Genomic DNA, 20,143 nt, shown 5'->3' on the forward strand with positions numbered 1-20,143 from the left:
CCAGAGAGCCCAAACCCTGTGTATGTTATTGACATTCTCTACAGGTCCCCCTGCTGTGACCAAGTATCCATCTTGAGAAAAGTTTTCCCATTCCAAAGGGGTGAGATGATACTGGTGGAATCCCAGGCCTGGGGCAGATGTTTGAGACTGTCCACCCTGTGTGAACCAAAGGAAGAGGGTTATTCAAGGAAACCAGAGTCCGCCAAGCCACAGAATGTGCCCGAAATTGGACCTGGGGGCTGCGTCATGGGTCTATGTCATGCCCTGTGACGAGGAAACTTGTGCTTGGGTCCTGTGTTCCTTTCTGCTGGACCCAAGGGTGTTCTGTGGGGAGGAGGAGGAACCTGGGACTGGAGGAGTGTGGTCATGCTGACCCCGCCTCTGCCATGCCACCCAGGGGGCCAAGCCCCTGGGCTGAAAGCCGCTTGTCAGCAGAGTAACAGAATCCGGCTGGCAGCAGGCAGGGAGCAGAGGCATTCAAGTCAGTCGTGCTATTTTTAACCGCCCTCTTTCCCCAGTGCAGCTCCCAGGCTCCGCGGGAGAGGATGGCTCGTCTCAGAGCCTGGAGAATCAAAGTGCGGCCCCTCCCCACCTCCACCCTTCACGGTCAGGTCCCTTCAGGTTGGCTTATAGCCTATGAACCCGGTCCCACCGTGGGCCTGGTTTGGGGGAAGGGGGACCTGCAGGGACTTTGGGGCCAATGGGACTGAGCCAGGTGTGGACCAGTTCCCCAGTGAGCCAGAAGGAGGCCCCCAGGCCTGCTCTCTGACTGCCCCAGAGGTTCACCACTCATCGTGCAGGCAAACGTGTCCGGGACCACGTGCCTTTGATGCTGGGTAGCAGCTTCCGGCAGCCCCCTGACAGCTGCAGGTAGCTGGGGCTCAGAGCAGACAGCAGGCGTCCTCCTGGCCTGGGCCACTCTGCCAGTGGAGTCCCCTACTGGACACAACCCTGAGGGGTGACAAGGGTTGAGGGGGCAAAACTCTGGGGAGGTCCTGCCACACTCTGTCAGGCTTCGGCTGCTTCTCACCCATGGGTCTCTGCCCAGTTACTGCAGCCTCTGGTCAGCTCTAAAGGCTGCCTCACTTCCTGGGAGGCACAGTGGCAGAAGGGCAAGGGACTGGTGGTCCAGACTGCCCCTTGAACTTGGAGTTGAGGCAAGGTCTTGAGCAGTACCAGTTGTCACACTATGGTCCAGGCATCCCCTGCAGAGGGACGGCGAAGCTCAGAGGCCCAAAGACTGTTGGCTAAGGTCACAGGCATGTGCCCCTGTGTCCCTGACAAGCTGGGGACTCCCCCGGCCCCTAGCAGCAGAGGCCTTTGGATGCAGAGAATGAGGGGTTCAGGGGTATTTGGGCTCCTCCCACCCTGCTCTGCAGCTCTGGACTCAAGTGTGTGTTCTGGGGACAGGTCCTGAACTCAGATTTCAGAATTGTTTGGCTCCAAGATGTCAGTTGGGAGTCGCCCTGCTGGGCCTGCTCCCTGGAGTGAACTTAGACGGGGCTCGGCAAGACCTTTTCACCTGAGTCTCAGCTCCACCTTCATGGTGCCACGTACTAGGTGGAGCCACTCTAGTCCAACCTTGTCCACAAGCAAATGGGACAGCTGAGGTCCTTTAGGGGGAGCCCCTCTCTACTTCAGAGTGTCTGCTCTGGCCTGTCCCTCAGTGACTTAACTGCAGTGTTTGTGGGGGTGTGTCCTGCAAGTGCAGAACCTCTAGACCCTCAACCTGTGAAAGCCCTGGACCTGGGGTGGCTGATCTAGCCAAGAGCATCTCGGTTTGCTCATCTTTAGATGGTGACATCGTGCTAGAGGGGCAGGAGCAGGCTTTAGCCAGCCCGCCTGGCTTTAGGTGGGAGTCTGGACATTTTCTCAACTTCTGTCTTTATTTCTTCTTTTTTTTAATTTTTTAAATTTTTTAAATTTTTTTAATTCTTTAATTAGTGAGTCACCATGAGGGTACATGGCCACTCAATACCCCTCTTTATTTCTTCTTAAGATGACTTATTTATTTATTTATTTTTAAGAAAACCAGAAGCTCATGCACACAATCTGTATGGTATGAAAGGAGGCAATATATACACAGTTCCCTTCTCGGCTCCCTCATGGGAACCAGCAGAGTCAGGTCCCATGGATTCTTCCAGAAACCGTCTGTGTTTTTGCTTCTGTAGCACACGGAGGAGCTCTGGGTCACAGAGGTTCATCCAGACTACCAACCTTCTCAGGTTTCTCCCTTGGATATGTTTGTGGTAACACCCGAATCTGGGCCTCTCAGGCATGAGGCCCTGGACAGCTTTCAGAGCACCTCAATTTCCCCCAAATGTTGCCTCTGAATTCACACCTCTCCTGGGGTAGAGATGGTCATATCTGAACACCAACGTGGCAGGCCAGGAAACTGAGGTACAAAGAGCCTGGACTGCTGGCCTTAGGCCGCAATGCCAGGGAGAGATTGAGTCTGGGTTTTGCTCAGCTTTCCAGACAACTGTTCCCTACCTGCTTCCTTGAGGGAAGAGACATCACACCTGGTCTTGTCATGTTGTGTATGCCACAAGCACTTCCGGCCAACCAGGACCAGGTGCAGCTCAGCCCCAGGCAGGCCAGGAGGTGGGGCAGGCTACTCAGGCGTCCCGTGTGCACTCACAAACCAGTGTGGAGAGTCCCTGGCTCCATGGCTCCCTTTGCTCCAGTGGAGAGGGAGGCAGAAGGGGAGCTGGAGGCTGGGGGGTGGGCCATATTAGGGTCACAGAGGGGGCATGCTGCCCTCCCAGGATGCTTGTGCGGTGGGAGTATGGTGGACAAGCCGTGTGCTTCCCCCAGGGGTGCAGGAGAGAGTGTGGGATCAGAGCCTGGTTCTGCAGAGCCTCCTCCAGAGAACCTGGGCAGATGGGGCCTTGCTTCTTGGCTCAGGGCTAGTCCACTAGCTTCAGGGAATTTCTGAAGACATGGAGGCAGGGAAGGTTTTTGGTGACCAGGAGAGAGCTTGGTGTAGCACTACAGAGACCTGCAGGCCAGAGCTTGGGAGCCCCAGAACCTCTAGACCCTCAACCCACCTGTGCAAGGCCTGGGTCTGGAGGAGCTCAATTGAGTTTGAGAGGTTGTCCTTTGGGCCTGCCAGAGGCCAAGGTGCTTAGATCCTGGCTGTGTGGTGAAGGATCTCTCCTGAGTCAGCCCTTTCCTGAGAACCCATTGCCATGGTGTGGACAGTAAAAGGCAGGCCAGCACCCAGATATCAGACTCCAAGTTCTCAGACCTGGGCCAAAGTATGTGGGTAAAGCTGAGCCTTGGTTTCTTCATCTTTAAAAGTGGGACTGTCTCCCAACTTCACCGGGCTTGGTAGTGGGACTGAATTAGGGGAGGTTTCTGCAGGAGATGACTTGTTGTATCACAGAAGGTCCAAAGTGGAGCTCCCGGGGTGGGGGAAGACAGAAACCCATTGCCTGGGAGATGGATATCAACTTGGAAGGAGGAATCCGTTTGCCCAGCACTGCTCCAGCTGGCTACTTGGGGCAGAGGATGGTCCTTCGCTGTTTGATTATGCTGTTGGCATTTGCACTGCTAATTAACATGTCACGGGGGTGGAAGGGAAGAAAAAACTCACAACAATTGATTTGTCGATTTGCCAGCACATCTGGGGAAAAGGCTGAGTGTGGGAGGTCAAAAGCTGAGACTGGAAATCAGTGCTTCCTGTTCTCAAGGAAACACATGGCTCGGCGGTTTCTACTTTCTGCTCTTTAGGTTCAATCGCAAGCTCTAGTGGGAGCGAGGGCAGACAGGGAGGAAGCATTTAATGTGCTTTTGACTTTTTGAGGAAAGGGTGACTCAGTCATCTGGCTTATGCAAAAGCAGTCAATTCATAAGTCATCATCCATCCATCCACTATCTACATTCATCCACCTACAATTTACTAACATACCCATCTTTCTACCCACCCATCCATTGACCCATCACCCATTCAATATCTGCCCATCTATCCACCCACTCATTATTTACTTATGTACCCATCTATCCACCTGCCCTCTCTTTCATCTACTCATCCATTCATTCAACCAGACACCCATCCATTTATTCATATAATAACCATCCATCTGTTCAATATCTGTCCATCTATCTACTCACCCATTATTTACTTATTCACCCATCTCTCTACCAACCTACCCATCTACTCATTCATTCATCACCCACCCATCCATTCATCCATTGATCCATTGATCCATCCATCCATCGATTCATCCATCCATCAATTCATCCATCCATACACTCATCCATCCAACCATGTGCCCGCAGTGTACCAAACCCCTCAGAAAACACCCCAGTTCTTTCCTGAGGGCATTCTGGGTGTTTTATAGAAAATATACAGGATTTTGCTCCTTAAGTCTCCAGACTCAGATTCAAAACAATTAAAGTATAGCTCAAAATTGAGCTCAATAAATGGCAGCATCATTAAAAAAAATTTTTATTGAATCACCATGAGATAGTTACAAGCTTTCATGTTTGGGATATAATCACACAATGATCAAACACCCATCCCTCCACCACTGCACATTCCCCACCACCAATATCCCCGGTATACGCCCCCCTCTTTCCCACATTCCCCCTGCCTCAGCAGCATCATTTATTGGCATTTTCTGCAAAACTATGGTTCCAACACTTGGATTTTAAAAAACAAATACTTATTCAGCTTACAATTCAGGGGATTTAGAATTTGGGTCAGGCTCAGACAGGAAATTCAAACTTTTGGTCTTATCTGGGCAGACTCAGATGTGTTCAGCTGGCTGGGACAGACTGGTCTCAGGACAGTGATCTCTGTTTTACATGAGCTCTCATCCACCAGAGGCAAAACCTAGCTTCCAAGAGGGAGAAAACGGGAAGAGATCTTATAGATCTGGCTTGATGTCACTTTCTCTCTTTTCTGTTGGCCAAGGTTCATGACATGACTGTACCTAGTTCAAGGCTGGGAGGAAAACACCACCTTTTGGTTGTTGGTGGGTTGGGGTGAGATGGTTGGAGGGAATTGGGGCCACTTTAGCAAGCCGTCAGCCATACCATCCTAACTCAGGACAATAGCTCAGGAGTTAACCTTGTCCTCTGTCTCTCATGATCCTCTTTCAATTCATCTGCCAGATTAGTCATCTCTACCCTGGACAGCTACCCTGGATCTCACCACCACTTCCTTCCTCTGTCCCATTGTGACACTTCCAAAAAACCTGCTCTCTTCCATGGCTCCTGCATTTTTCCTTTGATCACTGTCTCCTCTTCCCATGCAATAGCCTGGACAAAGCTAGTTCTGACCCTTCAGACAACCTGCTTTTGTTCTGACTGTTGTTGTGAGTAAAACCTGACTCCCTATAATGACCGGTGTTTCCTGGCTGGCACCCACAATAGATAGCTCCCTTAAACTCCCACCACCCTACCTCTTACTCTGCACAAACCATACTGGCCCCCAAAGCCAGGCACATACCCCCTTCCACTCCATCCAACCAGGGCTTTTGCTTGGGCAATTATGTTCTCTTGGAAAACTGATCCCCAGACAGAGTTACGCTCAGTCTATCCCCTTTAGCCCTGGCAAAAGCCACTGTCTCTACTGGTGACTTGGTGGTATCCCAAATAGAATTTTCCCACTCACTCTCCTGTTCTGCATCTCTCTTCTCCATAACTCATTACTGTATCATCATCATCATCATCATCATCATCATCATCATCATCAAAAATGACATTTTCTTGGCATCAGAGAGCCAGTATAGGAGATAAGGTACTTGCCTTGCATGCAGCTGACTCTGGTTTAATCCCCGGAGCACCTCCAGGAGTGATCCCTGAGTCTAGAATCAGGAGTAGCCCTGAGCACCTGTGGTGTGGCCCAAACCCCCTCCCTCACACACAAATGACATTTTCTTTTACAAAACATTTTTTTGAGGGGGGAGCATCCCAAAGGGAGATCTGGCCCTCCCCCCCCCCATCAGTGATTCTCAACCAACTGCACTGTCTGTTCAATGCAAGGGCCAGAGGATGTGGGCCCTGCAGTGATGGGGATCCCTACATCCACTCTGGTGGTGCTGGGGGCTTTCAAGGCTGCTCCCATCACTGTTCAGGAGACTGTGGTGCTGGTAAACAAGCCTAGGTCAGGGACATGGTTTTGCTGGTGCCTGGTCTCTGAAGCCTGGTGTGTATTTCTTCCAGGCAGCCAATCGCTGCTTGGACTTGCCTCATTTCCCAGTCTGGACAGTCACCACTGGCCAGGGCTGTCCCAGGAGAACAACCATGTTCAGCTGTGTGGGTCAGAGTTGCATCCAGAGCACCCAGAACAGAGCCTGGCATGTGCTGATAATGTCCAGACAGGGAAAAGGTAAGTTCTGAATCAAAAACATCCCAGTAGGTTCCTGGCCAGCTGCTGGAGTTAGATCCAGACATGAGCTGCTCCCTGCAGCAGGGGAGGAAAGGGGGGACATGGTTCCTTTCTGCCAGCCTTGCCACCTCATTCAGTATCTCTGTGACTTTCCTATCTACAGACATCCAGCCTCACCAGCTCATCCTCAGTGGATATTAGGGACCCACAGTGGGCTGTCTTGAGGGCACTTGCATAAGGGCAGGGCAAAAGGGTGCCTAATCCCAAGCATCACTCTCTCGCAGGCAAGTTTTGACTCTGGTGGGAATGTCATGAATGGCTTTTGGCTCTCAATGGCCTGGGATCAGCCCTCAGTGGAGCACCAGCCAGACAGCGTGGGTTGGCCATGAGCCTTGGGCGGTCCTGGGCTTCAGTACTGGGGTTGCTCTCCCTGCCTGATGATCCACTACAAACCAAGTGGGGCTGGGAGAAGGAGGTGTTCTCTGAGCCCCCTTTCTGCAGCCTGCCCTGGGCCAACCCCCATGTGTATGTATGTGTGAGCCTTTGTGTGAGTGTGTATGCGTGAATAATGTGCATGTGTGTGTGTATATGTGTAAGTGTGTGTATGTGTGTCTGTGAGCCTGTGACTGTGTGTGTGATCCTGTGACTCTGTGTGTGTGTCTGTGTGTTTGTGGTCAGGAGACTCTGTCTTCTAGGAGGCATCTTCCGGTGGCTTATGCCATTCCCCAGACATGTGGTTAGTTAAGACACTTCATGCTCATTTCCCTGGAATCTAGGGAGTGGGGTAGTTCAACTGCTGCTCTGGGGAGACAGCATTCTTGTCCCTGACTGTAGACAGTATTGACCTGCAGGTTTTTGGTCCAGTTGGGGTGAGCTGGGTGAAAGAACTGGCCTAATACTGTCATGCTGTGGGATGTGAGGTGCTGAGCTGAGCAGACAGGGAAGCCATTGGACCCCACGTGCTGAGGGCTAGGCATAGGCCATAGGCCAAGGCAGGGACAGCTCCCCCTTCCTGGTCTCTCAATTTCTCCCTCTCCTGCCTTTCTCTTTCTCAGATTCCAACCTGCTCTTTCATACCTCTGTCTCTCTCACACACACACACAGCGAGAGAGAGAGAGAGAGAGAGAGAGAGGAGAGAGAGAGAGAGAGAGAGAGAGAGAGAGAGAGAGAGAGAAGACTCTGTGTGCCCTCCAGTAATTGAAAATCCATTTAATTGTCTCTGAATCTCTATGAAAGCACAGGGCCACCCACCTGAAGCTGCTATCTGACTTCAGGGGTCTGGGGAGGCCAGACGTTCTCCTACCCCAAGCCTAGGTTCATGGCTGTTGACTGAGATTCACCAGGAGAACTTCCTGTGATCCAGTGATTCAGATCCACTGGATCTGAACAAAGTTGCCATCTTCCCTGGCCACATGGGTCAGAGCAATGACCTCATGCCTGGTTGTCAGTCCTGCAGAGTTGTCCTGGTCCCTTAGGTCCTAGTCACCATGTTCATGCCCTCAGTATAAGCATACCTCATGGAGAAAAGTTGCCCTTGGAGCAGATTTCTGAACACATGGACACTCTTATGCTGCTGGGCCCCAGTAACTTCCGGGGAACCTCCTCAAAGTATTTAGGGATGGGAATTGTGTGTATTCAATGTATTTGTAACTTTATCAGGAGTAGGAGGAAAAGTCTACAGTTAACAGAAACAAACCAGTATGACACTAAGCATTCCCTCCTGCTCTGGCCAGCCTGGCATGAGGCTGTTGCTGCATGGGCTCTGAAACTTCTGCTTCTGGGTTAGTTGTTGGGTTCCACAGTGACCACGGTATGTGCTGGACCACCCTAGGCCATGGAGGACTTGCAATTGGATCTCTAAACTCATAAAAGTGTTTGCAGTGTCTCACCATGCAAATATCCCAGGGCTCTGGTGCTGGGAGGCAGCTATTTACACACCCACATTGTGCTACTGCCTATATGTTCAACCATTCATTTTCATTTATTCATTCATTGTCATCCATCCATCTCCTATCCATCTGTCCATCCATCAACTATCCATGATACACCCATCACCTATGCATCCATGCATCCCGTCATTCCTTCTTCCCATCCGCAATCCATCCTCCCTTTCCCCCTTTCTCTCCCCCCCTCCTTCCTTACATCCATCATCTGTCCATCCAACACTATTCATCCATCCATCCATACACCCATTTATTCAGCAAGGTCTAAGTGTTAAATCAATACTAGGCATAAAAGTTGTAGTGAATGAGTCTTGCCCTCAGAGAGCAAGATTTTCTTTAAACATTTTCCATTTTATTTAAATACCATGATTTACAAAATTGTTCATGATGCATTTGTTGCAGACATTCAATATTCCAACACCAATCCAACCATCAGTGAGACCTTCACTCCACCATTATTTTCATTTTCCTAGCCTACCCCATTAGAGGCTCAAAATAATTCATTTTATATTGCTTGTTACAACTAATTGCCTAATTGAATTATAAAAATATACTTCAGTGAAAGAAAATTTATGAAAAATGTTATATCTGACCATGGGGACATTAAGTCTTGTCTGTGGGTTTATGAAGCTATTGTTGATAGTTGGGCCTTCTGTGTTAAGGTTTTGCTTGTTGAGCTTAGTTGGCTTCTATCTTTCCCATCTAATTTGCTGTGCTCCTACTCGGATGTTCATGAAGTAGAGTTTGGAGGTGTTATATGGCTGTATTGGTGGCCACGTGCTCCAGAAACATCAGAATATTTAACTGGGCAGTGAGCTTGCATGGCAGTGGTTGTGGGATGTGGGTGCAGCTGCTGAGATTTCTGTAAATCTGGGGGCATGAGGTGGGGGGATGCTGCCTAGCCCCACTCAGAGAAGACCTCCAGAGTTCCCAGCCAAAATAAACCAAAACAAACCAAAAGCAAGACTTTCTGACCATAGGCAGCTTCCCCCAAATGCTTTTTAGGATAATGGCAGGGTTGTTTCTGAACTTCATCGCCATTATATGAAGAAAAGGAATATTTGGGGCAACGGATAACATCTGCCAAACTGTTCCTTCACTGTGGGGAGTTTCTTTGGTAATGGCACCCTGTGTTTGGTCAAACATCCCTTCCCATGCCCCCTTCCCTTTTAGTCTGTGAGAGCAACTGGAGCTCAGACTGACCCTTTGCTCTTTGCAGAGGTGAGTGTTGGATACTCAAGGCCAAGTAGGCATCCATAGGCTGGAAAGTTCCCTTGCTTCAATGTAGAGAGCAGGCGGGGGAGCACGGTTCCTTGGAAGAAGCTGAGCTTTTCATTAGAGATCAAAGCCTGACCCTGGGGAAGTACTCACCAGGCTGCTCTTGGCTGTAAGAATCCCTTTGGGCAGACCGCTTCCTTTCCAGCCCCTTGCATCCTCCATTTGGCCAGGGAACTAGTCGATGGGGGAGGGAGGAAAGCAGTCCTCTGATCGCTCATGGAGCCACGCCAGGGGAGAGGCCCCTTGGGGGTTGATAAGCAGGTGCAAAATCAGTTCAGCCCACTTACCTGGAGGAGGAAAGGGGCCAGAAAAAGTATCGGTGGATGGAGCTAGATTCTGGGCTGGAGGCTGGCTTCCTGTCATCCCCATCTCTGACCTGCTAGGCTTTTGCCAGTCAGTTGGCTCAGCTCATGAAGTGCATCCAAGACTCCTGGTTCCATAATTTGAGACTCCCCACATTCCCCTTCCCTATCATCGTGGCACCACTTCTCCAGGTATTTGGTCTCTGGGTGGGCCCCCAGACAAAGCTTTATTTAGCCTGATGGACTTTGTGCCCTGGGCTGGAGAAGTCATTGTATGCTACTGAGAGGCACAGAAGACAAGGAGGTGACATTCTTAGCTGATCAGTGCAGATGGAAGGGGTGGCTGGGTGGGGGCATGTTGAGTGGGTCAGGGGAGGAGGGTCTGTCTTTAAACTCCTGCCACATGGAGCAAAACTGCTGTACCTAAGTTCAAGCCTCCAGGCTTGGTTCCTAAGACCTCCTTCCACCCTGTTGTCTTGCTTTTTCTTCCTCCCATCACCCAGCCCACCTTTCTGAGTCTTCCACTCTGGTTGGCATGGTTCTGACCAGGGTACGGTGCTGTGAACTGGCAGCATCTCAGGTTGGACCCCAAGGTTGTCTGCCCCAGTGTTCCCCCTCCTCAACTGGCAGTAGGTTAGCTTCGACCTGAACGTCCCTTGTGGATGAGGAACTTGAGTGGATAAAGTGATATTCTAACAAATACCCTCAGAAACCACATCACATATTTTCATGGGAATTCCACAGCACTTCTTGCAGAAAGGACTTCAGGAATCCCCCCCCCCCAACACACACACACACACACACACACACACACACATGTTTACAGTTCCTGAGAAGTCCTCCACCCTAGGGTTTCTTCCTGAGGGAAATGGGGGAGGGATGGGACCCCCATATCCATGGCATGTCATTCTTGCACAAAAAAGCCACATGTGTGAGTGCATATGGGCAGATGAAGGCCTGGGTGCAGGTAGAGGGAGCTTGAAAGGTAGAACCGGGGGCCACCGAGCATAGAGGGTCTTTCCCACCCTACTATGGCTTTCCAAAACCAGTTTGTATCTCATACCACATGTGGTTTTTTATTTTGTTTAGGTCTCACACTTGGTATCTCAAGGACTATTCCTAGCTCTGTGCTTGGGGGTCACTCCTAGGGTGCTCTGAGGACTGGATGCTGCGGGGGATCAAACCTGGGTCAGCCTGCTCTCAATGCTCCCAACCCCGCAGTGCTTTGTCTGCTTCTCCAAGAGCCCGTGTTCTCCCTGATACCTCAAGCTTGTTATTTCACCCCTGATGAATCTTTTCATTGCTGGCATCTCAGCCCTAGGAAGTCTGATAAATATGTAGCATGATCAGGGACATCTGGAGTTTATTTGGTGACCCGGAGGAGAGACTTGAATGGGAAAGATTGTGGGTTGTCTATTGACGCGGCTTGTGGGAGTTCAGTCTCGCTCAGATGTCACTGATCATTGGCTTGTCTGTGCCCAAAGCTGCCACCTTACAAACAGAGCAAACAGCAGCTGGAGGCTTTGGCTGGCACAGACCCCGCCCCCGCCCCCACAACCCAGGACATAGAGCAGAGGAGGGGTCCCCAGACCCCAGGAGGGTGTATTCTGAATTTTACCCCCTCCTAAGCAGGACTCATGAGACTGAGCATCCCCTCTGGAAATGGAAATGACAGGGGAGGGCATGCAGAGTCCGGAAGTGAAGTCAGGCCTTTGCAGGTAGCCGTTGCCTGGAATGTTCTGGAATCAATGATCCCTCCTCTGTCATGCTCTTCTCTAGTTGCCTGGTGGAGAGAGGGTGCTCCCCTTGCGGCTGTCTCTGGAGCAGCAAGGAGCAGGCACAGGTTTCAGGACAGGAACCCTCCCCAGGAAGGGGACCCAATCCTCTTCCAAATGACGACCCCCAGAACCTACAGGGTGGTGACTGCTCCTGGAGGTGCTGGGAGAGAGACGGGGTTCATTTCTTTACCCAGATGTAAAACATATTTCATGTGGCCACATCTATTGGTAACCTCAGCTTTCCATCTCCCACACAGATAGCTTTCCATGTCCGCACCTCCAGCTGGAGCACCCCCATATCTGTATGCTGGGGAGACCCCACTTTTCTCAGGGACCACCCTTACTGCTGCACTGCTCTTTCTTGATTGTCTTCGGCACTTCTTTGAGAACAGATGTCCAGAAGGCTCCTTGTTCAAAGACTCTCCCTTTCTTCTCCTCAGATGGATTGTCTGGCTGCACATAGTGTTGTAGGTGGAAAGTCTTTGTCCCCGCAGTGCCTCAACAGCAGCGGATTAATTGTTTCCCAGCTCCTAATGTTGCACTTGAAATTGCTCCTGCTCTTGGGCATTCTGAGCCTTTGTCTGGACCCAGCCTACTTTTTTCTTTTTTTAAGGACAGACTTAGAACCCACGCCGGGATATTTCACACAGAGAGATTCTGGGCTGGGGGCTTTCCTCCTATTTTTTCGGTGACCATGCTGTTGTCACTCTTCCATTGGTGAAAATATTTTCTGTGTGTAATTTCATTCTCTGTTTCATCTCGATTGTTTCCTCCATTTTTGCTCTCACTGTCCAAGTGGAATGTGCTGACCCAGCCATCAGCCTCTGCCTCCGCTTCCATCTGTTTCCTTGTTTTGCTCTCTGGGAAATTTCTCCAGCTTTCTCTTCCGACTCTTCTGCTGAAGTTCAGACATTTCCTCTTAGATTTTTCATTTCTGGGAGCTCTCTCTGTTGTGCTTGCATGTTAACAGAGCTTGATGGACTGGGGAGATAGCTTGATGGTCAGGGGTGCATACACCAGAACAGAGTTGAACTCCTAGACAATGTGATTTCCTAAGTACCACTGGGTGTAGCTCTAGAGACCCTTAAGTATCACTAGGGTGACTCTGGTGGTCCCTGACACCCCAGGGCCAAGCAGCTATACATCCTTGGTCCCTGGCATTAGTTGGCCAAGGGTCCCTGGGCACTGACTGAGATCATCCCCTAAGTATATACTTTCTCCTGAAAAAAGGCTTCTTGTTATTTCTTAAACCTAACCCCCCATTTCTGAAGATATTCGCGATATTCCTTTGTTTGTTTGTTTGAGGGCCACAGTTTGAAGCATTGCTCAGGGCTTGCTCCTAGCTCTCTGCTCAGGGATCACTCCTGTGGGAGAATCTGGGGATCAAAGTGGGGTTGGCTGTGTGCAAGGCAACACTCTGCCTGCTGTGCTCTCATGATAGTGCTCTGAGAGTTATTTTTTCCTGTTCTTTCATCACTTTTGTTCCTTCAATTTCTCTCTCACAAAGGAAAAACTTTGTGGAAAAAACTTTGTGGTGCATTTTTTTCTTTTATCACTTAGTTTTCTTCTTCAAAAGACTAGTTTGGGGCCTTAGTCTGTCTGTACAAATGTACAAATTAAACAATGAAGAATAATTTTTTAAATTTATTTTTAAAATTCTATTGAATCACTGTGAGATAGTTATAAGCTTTCATGTTTGGTTTACAATCACACAATGATCAAACAACCATCCCTCCACCAGTGCACATTCCTCGCCACCAATATCTCCAGTATATCCCCCCTTTCCCACCCTCCCCCTGCCTCCATTTCAGACAATATTCCCCATAATTCTCTCTCTCTACTTTTGGGCATTATGGCTTGCAACACAGACGTTGAGAGGTCATCATGTTTGGTTCATTATCTGCTTTTGGCACACATAAGAATCATTTTTTAAGACCTGTGTGTGAGTGTGAATGAGAGTGTGTGAGTATGTGTGTGTGTGTGTGTGTGCATATGAATGTGTATGTATGTGTATTAGTGTGAACGTGTCACATGTGCATGTGGGTGTATATATATTAGTGTGTATTAATGTGAGCATATGTTAGTGTGTGTAAACATGTCAGTTTGTGCATATGAGTGTATGTCAGAGTGTGTATGCATGCCGAGTTCTGGTTTCCCTGAAGAGTGTCCGGTTGGGGTTCCTGGAGGTTTCTTTCTAGTAACTAGCTGAGTCTAGTTTCCAGAATGGGTCGAGGAAGATAAATTCCACCCAGGGAGCATCATTTTCAGGCCCAGGGTGGTGGCCCCAGGAAGTTCCAATGTTGCAAGGATTGTTTTTCACTGACACGGTGTGACACAGTGCTGCATGCACTTGGGCACTCGGGACTGTGCAGGGAAACTCTCTGACTCAGTTTCCCTGGAAAGCGAACTGGTGATGAAGGAAGTCACTGGCTTGCAAAGAAAGGGTGTTGACCCCTCACACAGACCTGTAACAGACCTGTAACACATTCCTATGGTTAGTGAATGCCTCATGTTCTCAGGTCCAAAGTAGCCACCAGCATGGCCTCTGCCTCCACCCCAGCCAGCGTGGCCTGTGTGTCTGTCCCTCTGCCTGACTGCCCCTTGGATACGCTGAGCTTCCAGCCTCAGCTCCACTCAATCCTCCATCTGCTTCCTCTCTTCCCAAACTGCTGACATCTGTCGCCTACTGGTGCCACCGCTCCTGTTCTCTCTGTCCTTGTCTGCTGGTCTCTTTCTTCCTCTGAGCTCTGGTGTTTGGTGGGGTTCTGGAGGGAGCAGCTGGGTTGAGCCTGTGTATGTGGCTTGGTTTGGGCCTCTGAGCTATGGCCTGGCACTTACACTCCTCGGGTTAGTGAATGCCCCATGGAGCGGGCACGCTGCTCCTGGAGAGAATTCCTGAGGCTCTGTCGTCATCGAGCCTCCTTTGATTTAGTAAAGTAGCAGAGATTCCATTCACCATGGTCTGAGCGTCACCTATTCCTGGAAATGTTTGCTTTTCAATCTGCAATCATGATCATTTTGTTATTCCTGATGGAAAAAATTAGTTTGCATGATTTCCTTCAACCTGCACAGCAAAGGACTCCTGAGTGCACTCTCTCTGGAAGTCAGGGCTCCAGGGAGCCATGTCCTAGCTGAGCTTCCAGGAGGTCCTGGCTCACTTCCTTTTCTCTAGGTGAAAGAAAAAGATTCTAGAGGGTCAGAAGTAGCTCAAAGGGCTGGGACAATGGCCAGAATGATAGTACAATGCGTAGGGCACATGGTTGACTCAGGTTCGATCCCCAGCATCCCATATGGTTCCCCAAGCACCATCAGGAGTAATCCCTAAGTGCAGAGCCAGGAGTAAGCCCTGAGCATCACTAGGTAGGGCCCAAAACAAACTAACAAACAAACAAGGAGAGGGTCTGGAGCACATAGTTGGCATGTAGGAGTTCAAGGTGCCATCCCTGGCTCCACATGATCCCCCTAACATGGCCAGGGGTGATTTCACAGGCACTGAGCCAAAACTAGCCCCTGAGTACCACCATGTGTGGCCCCCTAACAAAAACAGTCTGGAGGGAGAGTACAAGGTTGAAGGCTGTCACCTAGCATGCAGTTGAGCCTGGCTCAGTCTGGTACCAGATGTGGCCCAGGATTAAGGTTCCCCTTTGCACGCCCCCACCCAATTTCCTGAGGTCAATGAGGTGGCACGAAAGGAGTTTAATTTATGACAAACTATTTTCAGGGATCTTAAAAGTTCTTTCTAGGCCGAGGACATAGCTCAGTGCCAGAGCATTTACCTTGCATGGGTTTGATTTCTGGCACTGAAAAAAAAATCTTCTTTCATAAGTTGGACCCCTGCCATCACAAAGACCAATAAACCAAACTAAAACCTTCCTAACGCATGTGCAAATTTAATACAGGATCCTTATCTATCCGGGAATGAAAAACGCCTCCACTACTGACACCCTCGGAGGCTGTTGCTGGCTATTAGCGATGCAGTAATGACACGGGCAGTCGTCTGCCCCTAAGGGAATGATGTGTCTGGATTTCAATGAACTTGAACTTGAGTCACGCCAAGGCATCTCCGCGAGGGGTGGGGTGGGGTAGCTGTGCAGGAGGGGTCCCGGGGCCGGGCCTCACTGGCATCTTCTCTGTTCTTACCTCCCAGGTGCCCCCTTTCAAAGGTCTCAGCACCCTCACGCTACCTCCTGCCGCCACTTCCACCTGGGCCCCCCGCAGCCGCAGCAGCTCTCGCCCGATTTCCCCCTGGCTCACCCCGTGCAGTCGCAGCCGGGCCTCAGCGCCCACATGGCCCCGGCCCACCAGCACAGCAGCGCCCTGCACCAGCCGCTGACCCCGCTGCCCGCCCTGCAGTTCCAGGACGTCACAGGTCCCTCCTTCCTACCTCAGGCCCTGCACCAGCAATACCTCCTGCAGCAGCAGCTCCTGGAAGCTCAGCACCGCAGGCTCGTCCCGCACCCCCGGTGAGTGCTAGGTGGGTGCGGGTGGAGGGGAGCAGGCGAGAGGCCTGGACACCTGGGTTCTGCCCCTCCGGGCTGGCTGTGCCCCTGGCAGCTTTGCTCCACAGCGTTCATCTGGGCTGGGGATGGCTTCTGGATGGACTCAGCTCCTCCTTTGTCGTAGGGTCCACATGCAGGGGTGGGGCCTGGGGAGCTGGTGCTGGATGATGCTTCCTGGGGACTTACATGGTCCAGGAGGTTTGAGGAGGTGCTCCCCCCACCCCCGCCATCTCCACATCCCCACCCCAGCCCTCTGAAGATCCATGACTGTCAAGCTCTCCATACACCTTAATAGAGCCCAGGACTGGTTGGGGTGGGCAGCAAGGGAACAAATGAAATTTGTTGTTGAGGATGAAATCTGACACGACTCCTTAGGTGGGACGGAAGGAGTATGGAGCCACTGCAAGGCTCCTCATCTCTCTGAACCTCAACCATCTGGAAAAAGTGCTGGGGGCCAGGGAGATGGCTCAGTGGGCCAGAGTGGGTGCTGTGTATGCAGATGGTCTGGGTTCAGCCCCCAGCACCATAGGGTCCCTGGAGCACTGTGAGCACCACCTCAAGCACAGAGCTGAGAACCCCTCCCCAAGCCCTGCTGGGGGGAACTCAAACACCAAAACAGAACCCAAACAAAACAAAAAGAGAGAACGACTAGCTCAGCGGTCCTCAAACTTTTTGGAAAGGCACTCTTTTTACCCTTTGAAATACCACTGAGAACTGCAGAGAGTTTCTGATTCTGTGGGTTTGATGATTGCTACCACGTTAGAAATTGAAACAGAAGTTGAAAGAATATTAGTTCATTGAAAATAATAATAAGCAGTCGAATGTTAGTATCAATAATGCCTTTTGTTGTTGTTTATTCGGGAGCCACACCCAGCAGTGCTCAGGGTATACTCCTGGTTCTGTGCTCAGGGATCACTCCTGGCGGGGCTTGGGAGGTCATATGGGGTGAAGGGGATTGAACCTGGGTTGGCCATGTGCAAGGCAAGTACTTTACCCACTGTACCATCTCTCCAGCCCCAATAATGTCTTTTGGGGGGGAAAGTAGCAATGCATAAATGTGAGAAGAGTCTCTATCCTGTCTTCATATTTGTAAACCTCACTGCTTGACAATGCTAGACAACTGTGGTACCAGGTTGACTCCTGCTTTCAGTCTGTTGCAGAATTTCCTGGAAACCCCCCACTGCTCACTTGTGAGAGAATGGTTGTGAAAAGTTTATGCCCTCACCATGTTACTAGGAAAACAGTTCTGACCTCATTAGCCCTGAGGAGGGTTCTCAGGAATCCTGGGTGTCGGGCATGGGGGTTCTTTGAGAACTGCTGACCTAGATGATCTCTCAGGCGCCCAAGCTCCATGCCCTCAAGAGTGACTGGGACAGAAGGCAAATGTAAGAGGGCAGAGGGAGAAGAAGTTTTCATGATCTGGGGTGTTTATGGAGGCCTTCCTGGAGGAAGTGGGCTCACAGCTCACATTCATGGAATGTGGGAAGAGTGTGGCATAGGACAGAAGAGAGAAGAGCATGGTGGGAGCAGAGGGGGTGCACAGAGAGGATGGAACCCGCAGCAGGTGGAGCTATGCATTTTGGAGTCTGCCCATTAAGGCAGAGGAGTTGGAAGGAGGGAGCAGAGTTGGAGAGAGGGTTTGCGTGGGCCAGGCGGCCTGCAGTGGACACGCCTGCGGAGAGGCCCTCTGCTCAGGAGGCCATGGGCTCAGGCTGGCCGGGCTGCTTCATGCCCCACAGAGCCACTGATGCCATGGGCCCTCGTTCCCTCCCGGTGCAGGAGGAGTCAGGAGCGTGTGTCTGTCCACCCCCACCGCCTCCACCCCAGCTTCGACTTCAGCCACCAATTGCAGACGCCTCAGCCCAGGTATTTGGCTGAGGGCACTGACTGGTGAGTGTGGGGGAACTCCTGGGGGAGGGGTGAAGGGAGGAGGGTCTTGCCTGTTTCCTTTGCTGGAATGTTGCAGGGGGTCTTGTCCTCAAGCCCCAGCCTTTGCCCCCGGCCCCAGTCACCCTCAGGATCTGTTGTCCCCTCCCCCCCACAAATCAGGCTATGTCCCAGTAACAAGTTCAGATGCGTTTGGGTACTACCAGGCACCCACCTTGGGGCTCAGTGCGCAGGGTCCTGCAAAGAAGGAGGAAACAGTAACCCCAAATCTCTCCCCACCTCATGAGGGCTGGGAACCAGGGCCCCTTGCTAGACGGCAGAAAGGAGAATCTCAGGTGTTAGGGTAGTCAGGGAAAGCATGCTGGAGGAGGAGGCTGGGTGTTCCATAGGGCAGTGTCAAGCATTCAGGTAGGGCAATGCAGCGCAGGGCAGCAATGCAGACAGAGGCTCATATTTGCCAGAAGAATGGTGAAAGAAGCAGTAGGGCTGGAAATGAAGACAAGGGAGAGAAGCTGGGTGAGAGCCGGGGGGCCTTGTTGGGGTCTGCATCTTTGTAAATCCCAAGCTCCCTGTGCAGTCTCCCACAGTCTTCTGTATTCAGGATCAGAGCATCGCTATCCTGGGATGCAGGGAAGCTTGGTGTGGCACCCTGGGTCCCCCAACTCTCTGGTTCTCTCTCAGGAAAGGACCTGGCGGGGTGGGGGGGAGCGACGGGTGGAAACATAAGCAGTAGGCAAAGATGTGAAGTTCCTGGAAATGATTAGCGGCAAAGGATGGCATGCCTGCAACTGGTCTTTTAAAAGTTCAGAGGAAAATTCCGTGTGTGTGTGTGTGTGTGTGTGTGTGTGTGTGTGTGTGTGTATGTGTATGTGTGTGCGTAAAGAAGGAGCAGGAATGCAGGAAATAGCAAAACACCAAGATTGGGAGAATCGGGGTGGAGGACACCCAGGAATTCTTTATTCTGTTATTACAACCTTAAGGTAAAAGATGTTTCATGCTTTTAAATCTGGAAATAAGTACATTCTAACCTCAATGGACAGGGAAAGTGCATTTAAAACTAGAGACATGAACTTATTATGTGTCAGCCTCTGGGTCAGGCAGACCAGCCTCAGCCTGACTTGCTCCAGGTGCAGCTCTGGGACCACCTATGAATGAAGCCTGAGGGTGGATCTGGACACTTGAATGCTAATGATGCCGGCAGGAGCAGGGCACTGCTGGACCAAACAGTCCCTTCAAAGATGGGTTGCATCATGGCCAACTTCAGCCCAGACTTTTTCTAATGAGCAGATTCCAATTAAGAAGATTTAATTGCAGTTTGGATTGAATTCTGTCCCTCAGCAGTCAAGTCAATCCAATTTAATTCAGCTCAGCCCCCACGGAGCACCCAGGGCTGAGTAATTTGAAAATACGCGCTCACAGGAGCTCGCTCGCACACACACACACACACATGCATGTGTGTGCTCATGCACACACTGTCCCAGGAGACAAAGGAATCCCACAGAGATGTGGGGAGATCTGAGGTGTGAGTCCTATCCTCCTTTCTCTCTCCAGCCCAGTCTCTCCAATTTTTCTTGCCTACTTTATTTAGCCCCTCTACATTCCTGCCTCCAGCCCAACCCCACCCCACCCTAGAGAGGCTGATCCTTTCTCCCATCCTGTTCCCACTTGCAAGCAGGAGGCCTCTCCTGGGGGCGCTCATCAAAGCTTGCTTACCGCTGGCTCCTGAGTATGTTTATTTCCTGGTCGCAGACTGAGTGGCCTTTTTCAAGACTTTCAGGCAAATGTATCTATAAAGCAGAGGCATAGGGGTCAGGGCGATGGTAGGGGCTAGGGTAGATGCTCTGCATGCATGAGACTCTCATTCAACCCACAACATCATGTGCCCCCCCCCCAAACACTGCCAGGGGCTTCTGGTGGTCCCTGTACCAAATCATCACTGCATCCTCTGGCCCAGGCTAGAAACTGTCCAGAAAGTTGACTGAGATGATACAGAGCAATTCTGTAGGATCCCTGAGCACTGTTGGGAACTCACCCAGCCACCTCTCTCCTTCCCCCACGATTTCAAAATAACAAAAAATTTAATAAAAAGTAGAGGATAGGGTATATGCATGCTAAA

General features: G+C 50.9%; 1 protein-coding gene across 2 annotated transcripts in view; it reads left to right on the forward strand.

The window, feature by feature from the left end:
- ARK2C (arkadia (RNF111) C-terminal like ring finger ubiquitin ligase 2C) overlaps positions 1 to 20,143 on the forward strand; it is a 96,695-nt gene that overhangs the window by 60,115 nt on the left and 16,437 nt on the right. The window contains exons 2-3 of one of the 2 annotated variants that reach the window (XM_004606102.2): positions 15,789 to 16,104; positions 17,920 to 18,030. In XM_004606102.2, coding sequence (XP_004606159.2) covers positions 15,789 to 16,104; positions 17,920 to 18,030 — 427 coding nt within the window. The remainder of the gene's footprint in view (positions 1 to 15,788; positions 16,105 to 17,919; positions 18,031 to 20,143) is intronic. The other variant, XM_055125337.1, reaches the window with a different exon arrangement.

This window comes from Sorex araneus, chromosome 2 (genome assembly GCF_027595985.1).
Source record: "Sorex araneus isolate mSorAra2 chromosome 2, mSorAra2.pri, whole genome shotgun sequence".
Taxonomy (NCBI): Eukaryota; Metazoa; Chordata; class Mammalia; order Eulipotyphla; family Soricidae; genus Sorex; species Sorex araneus.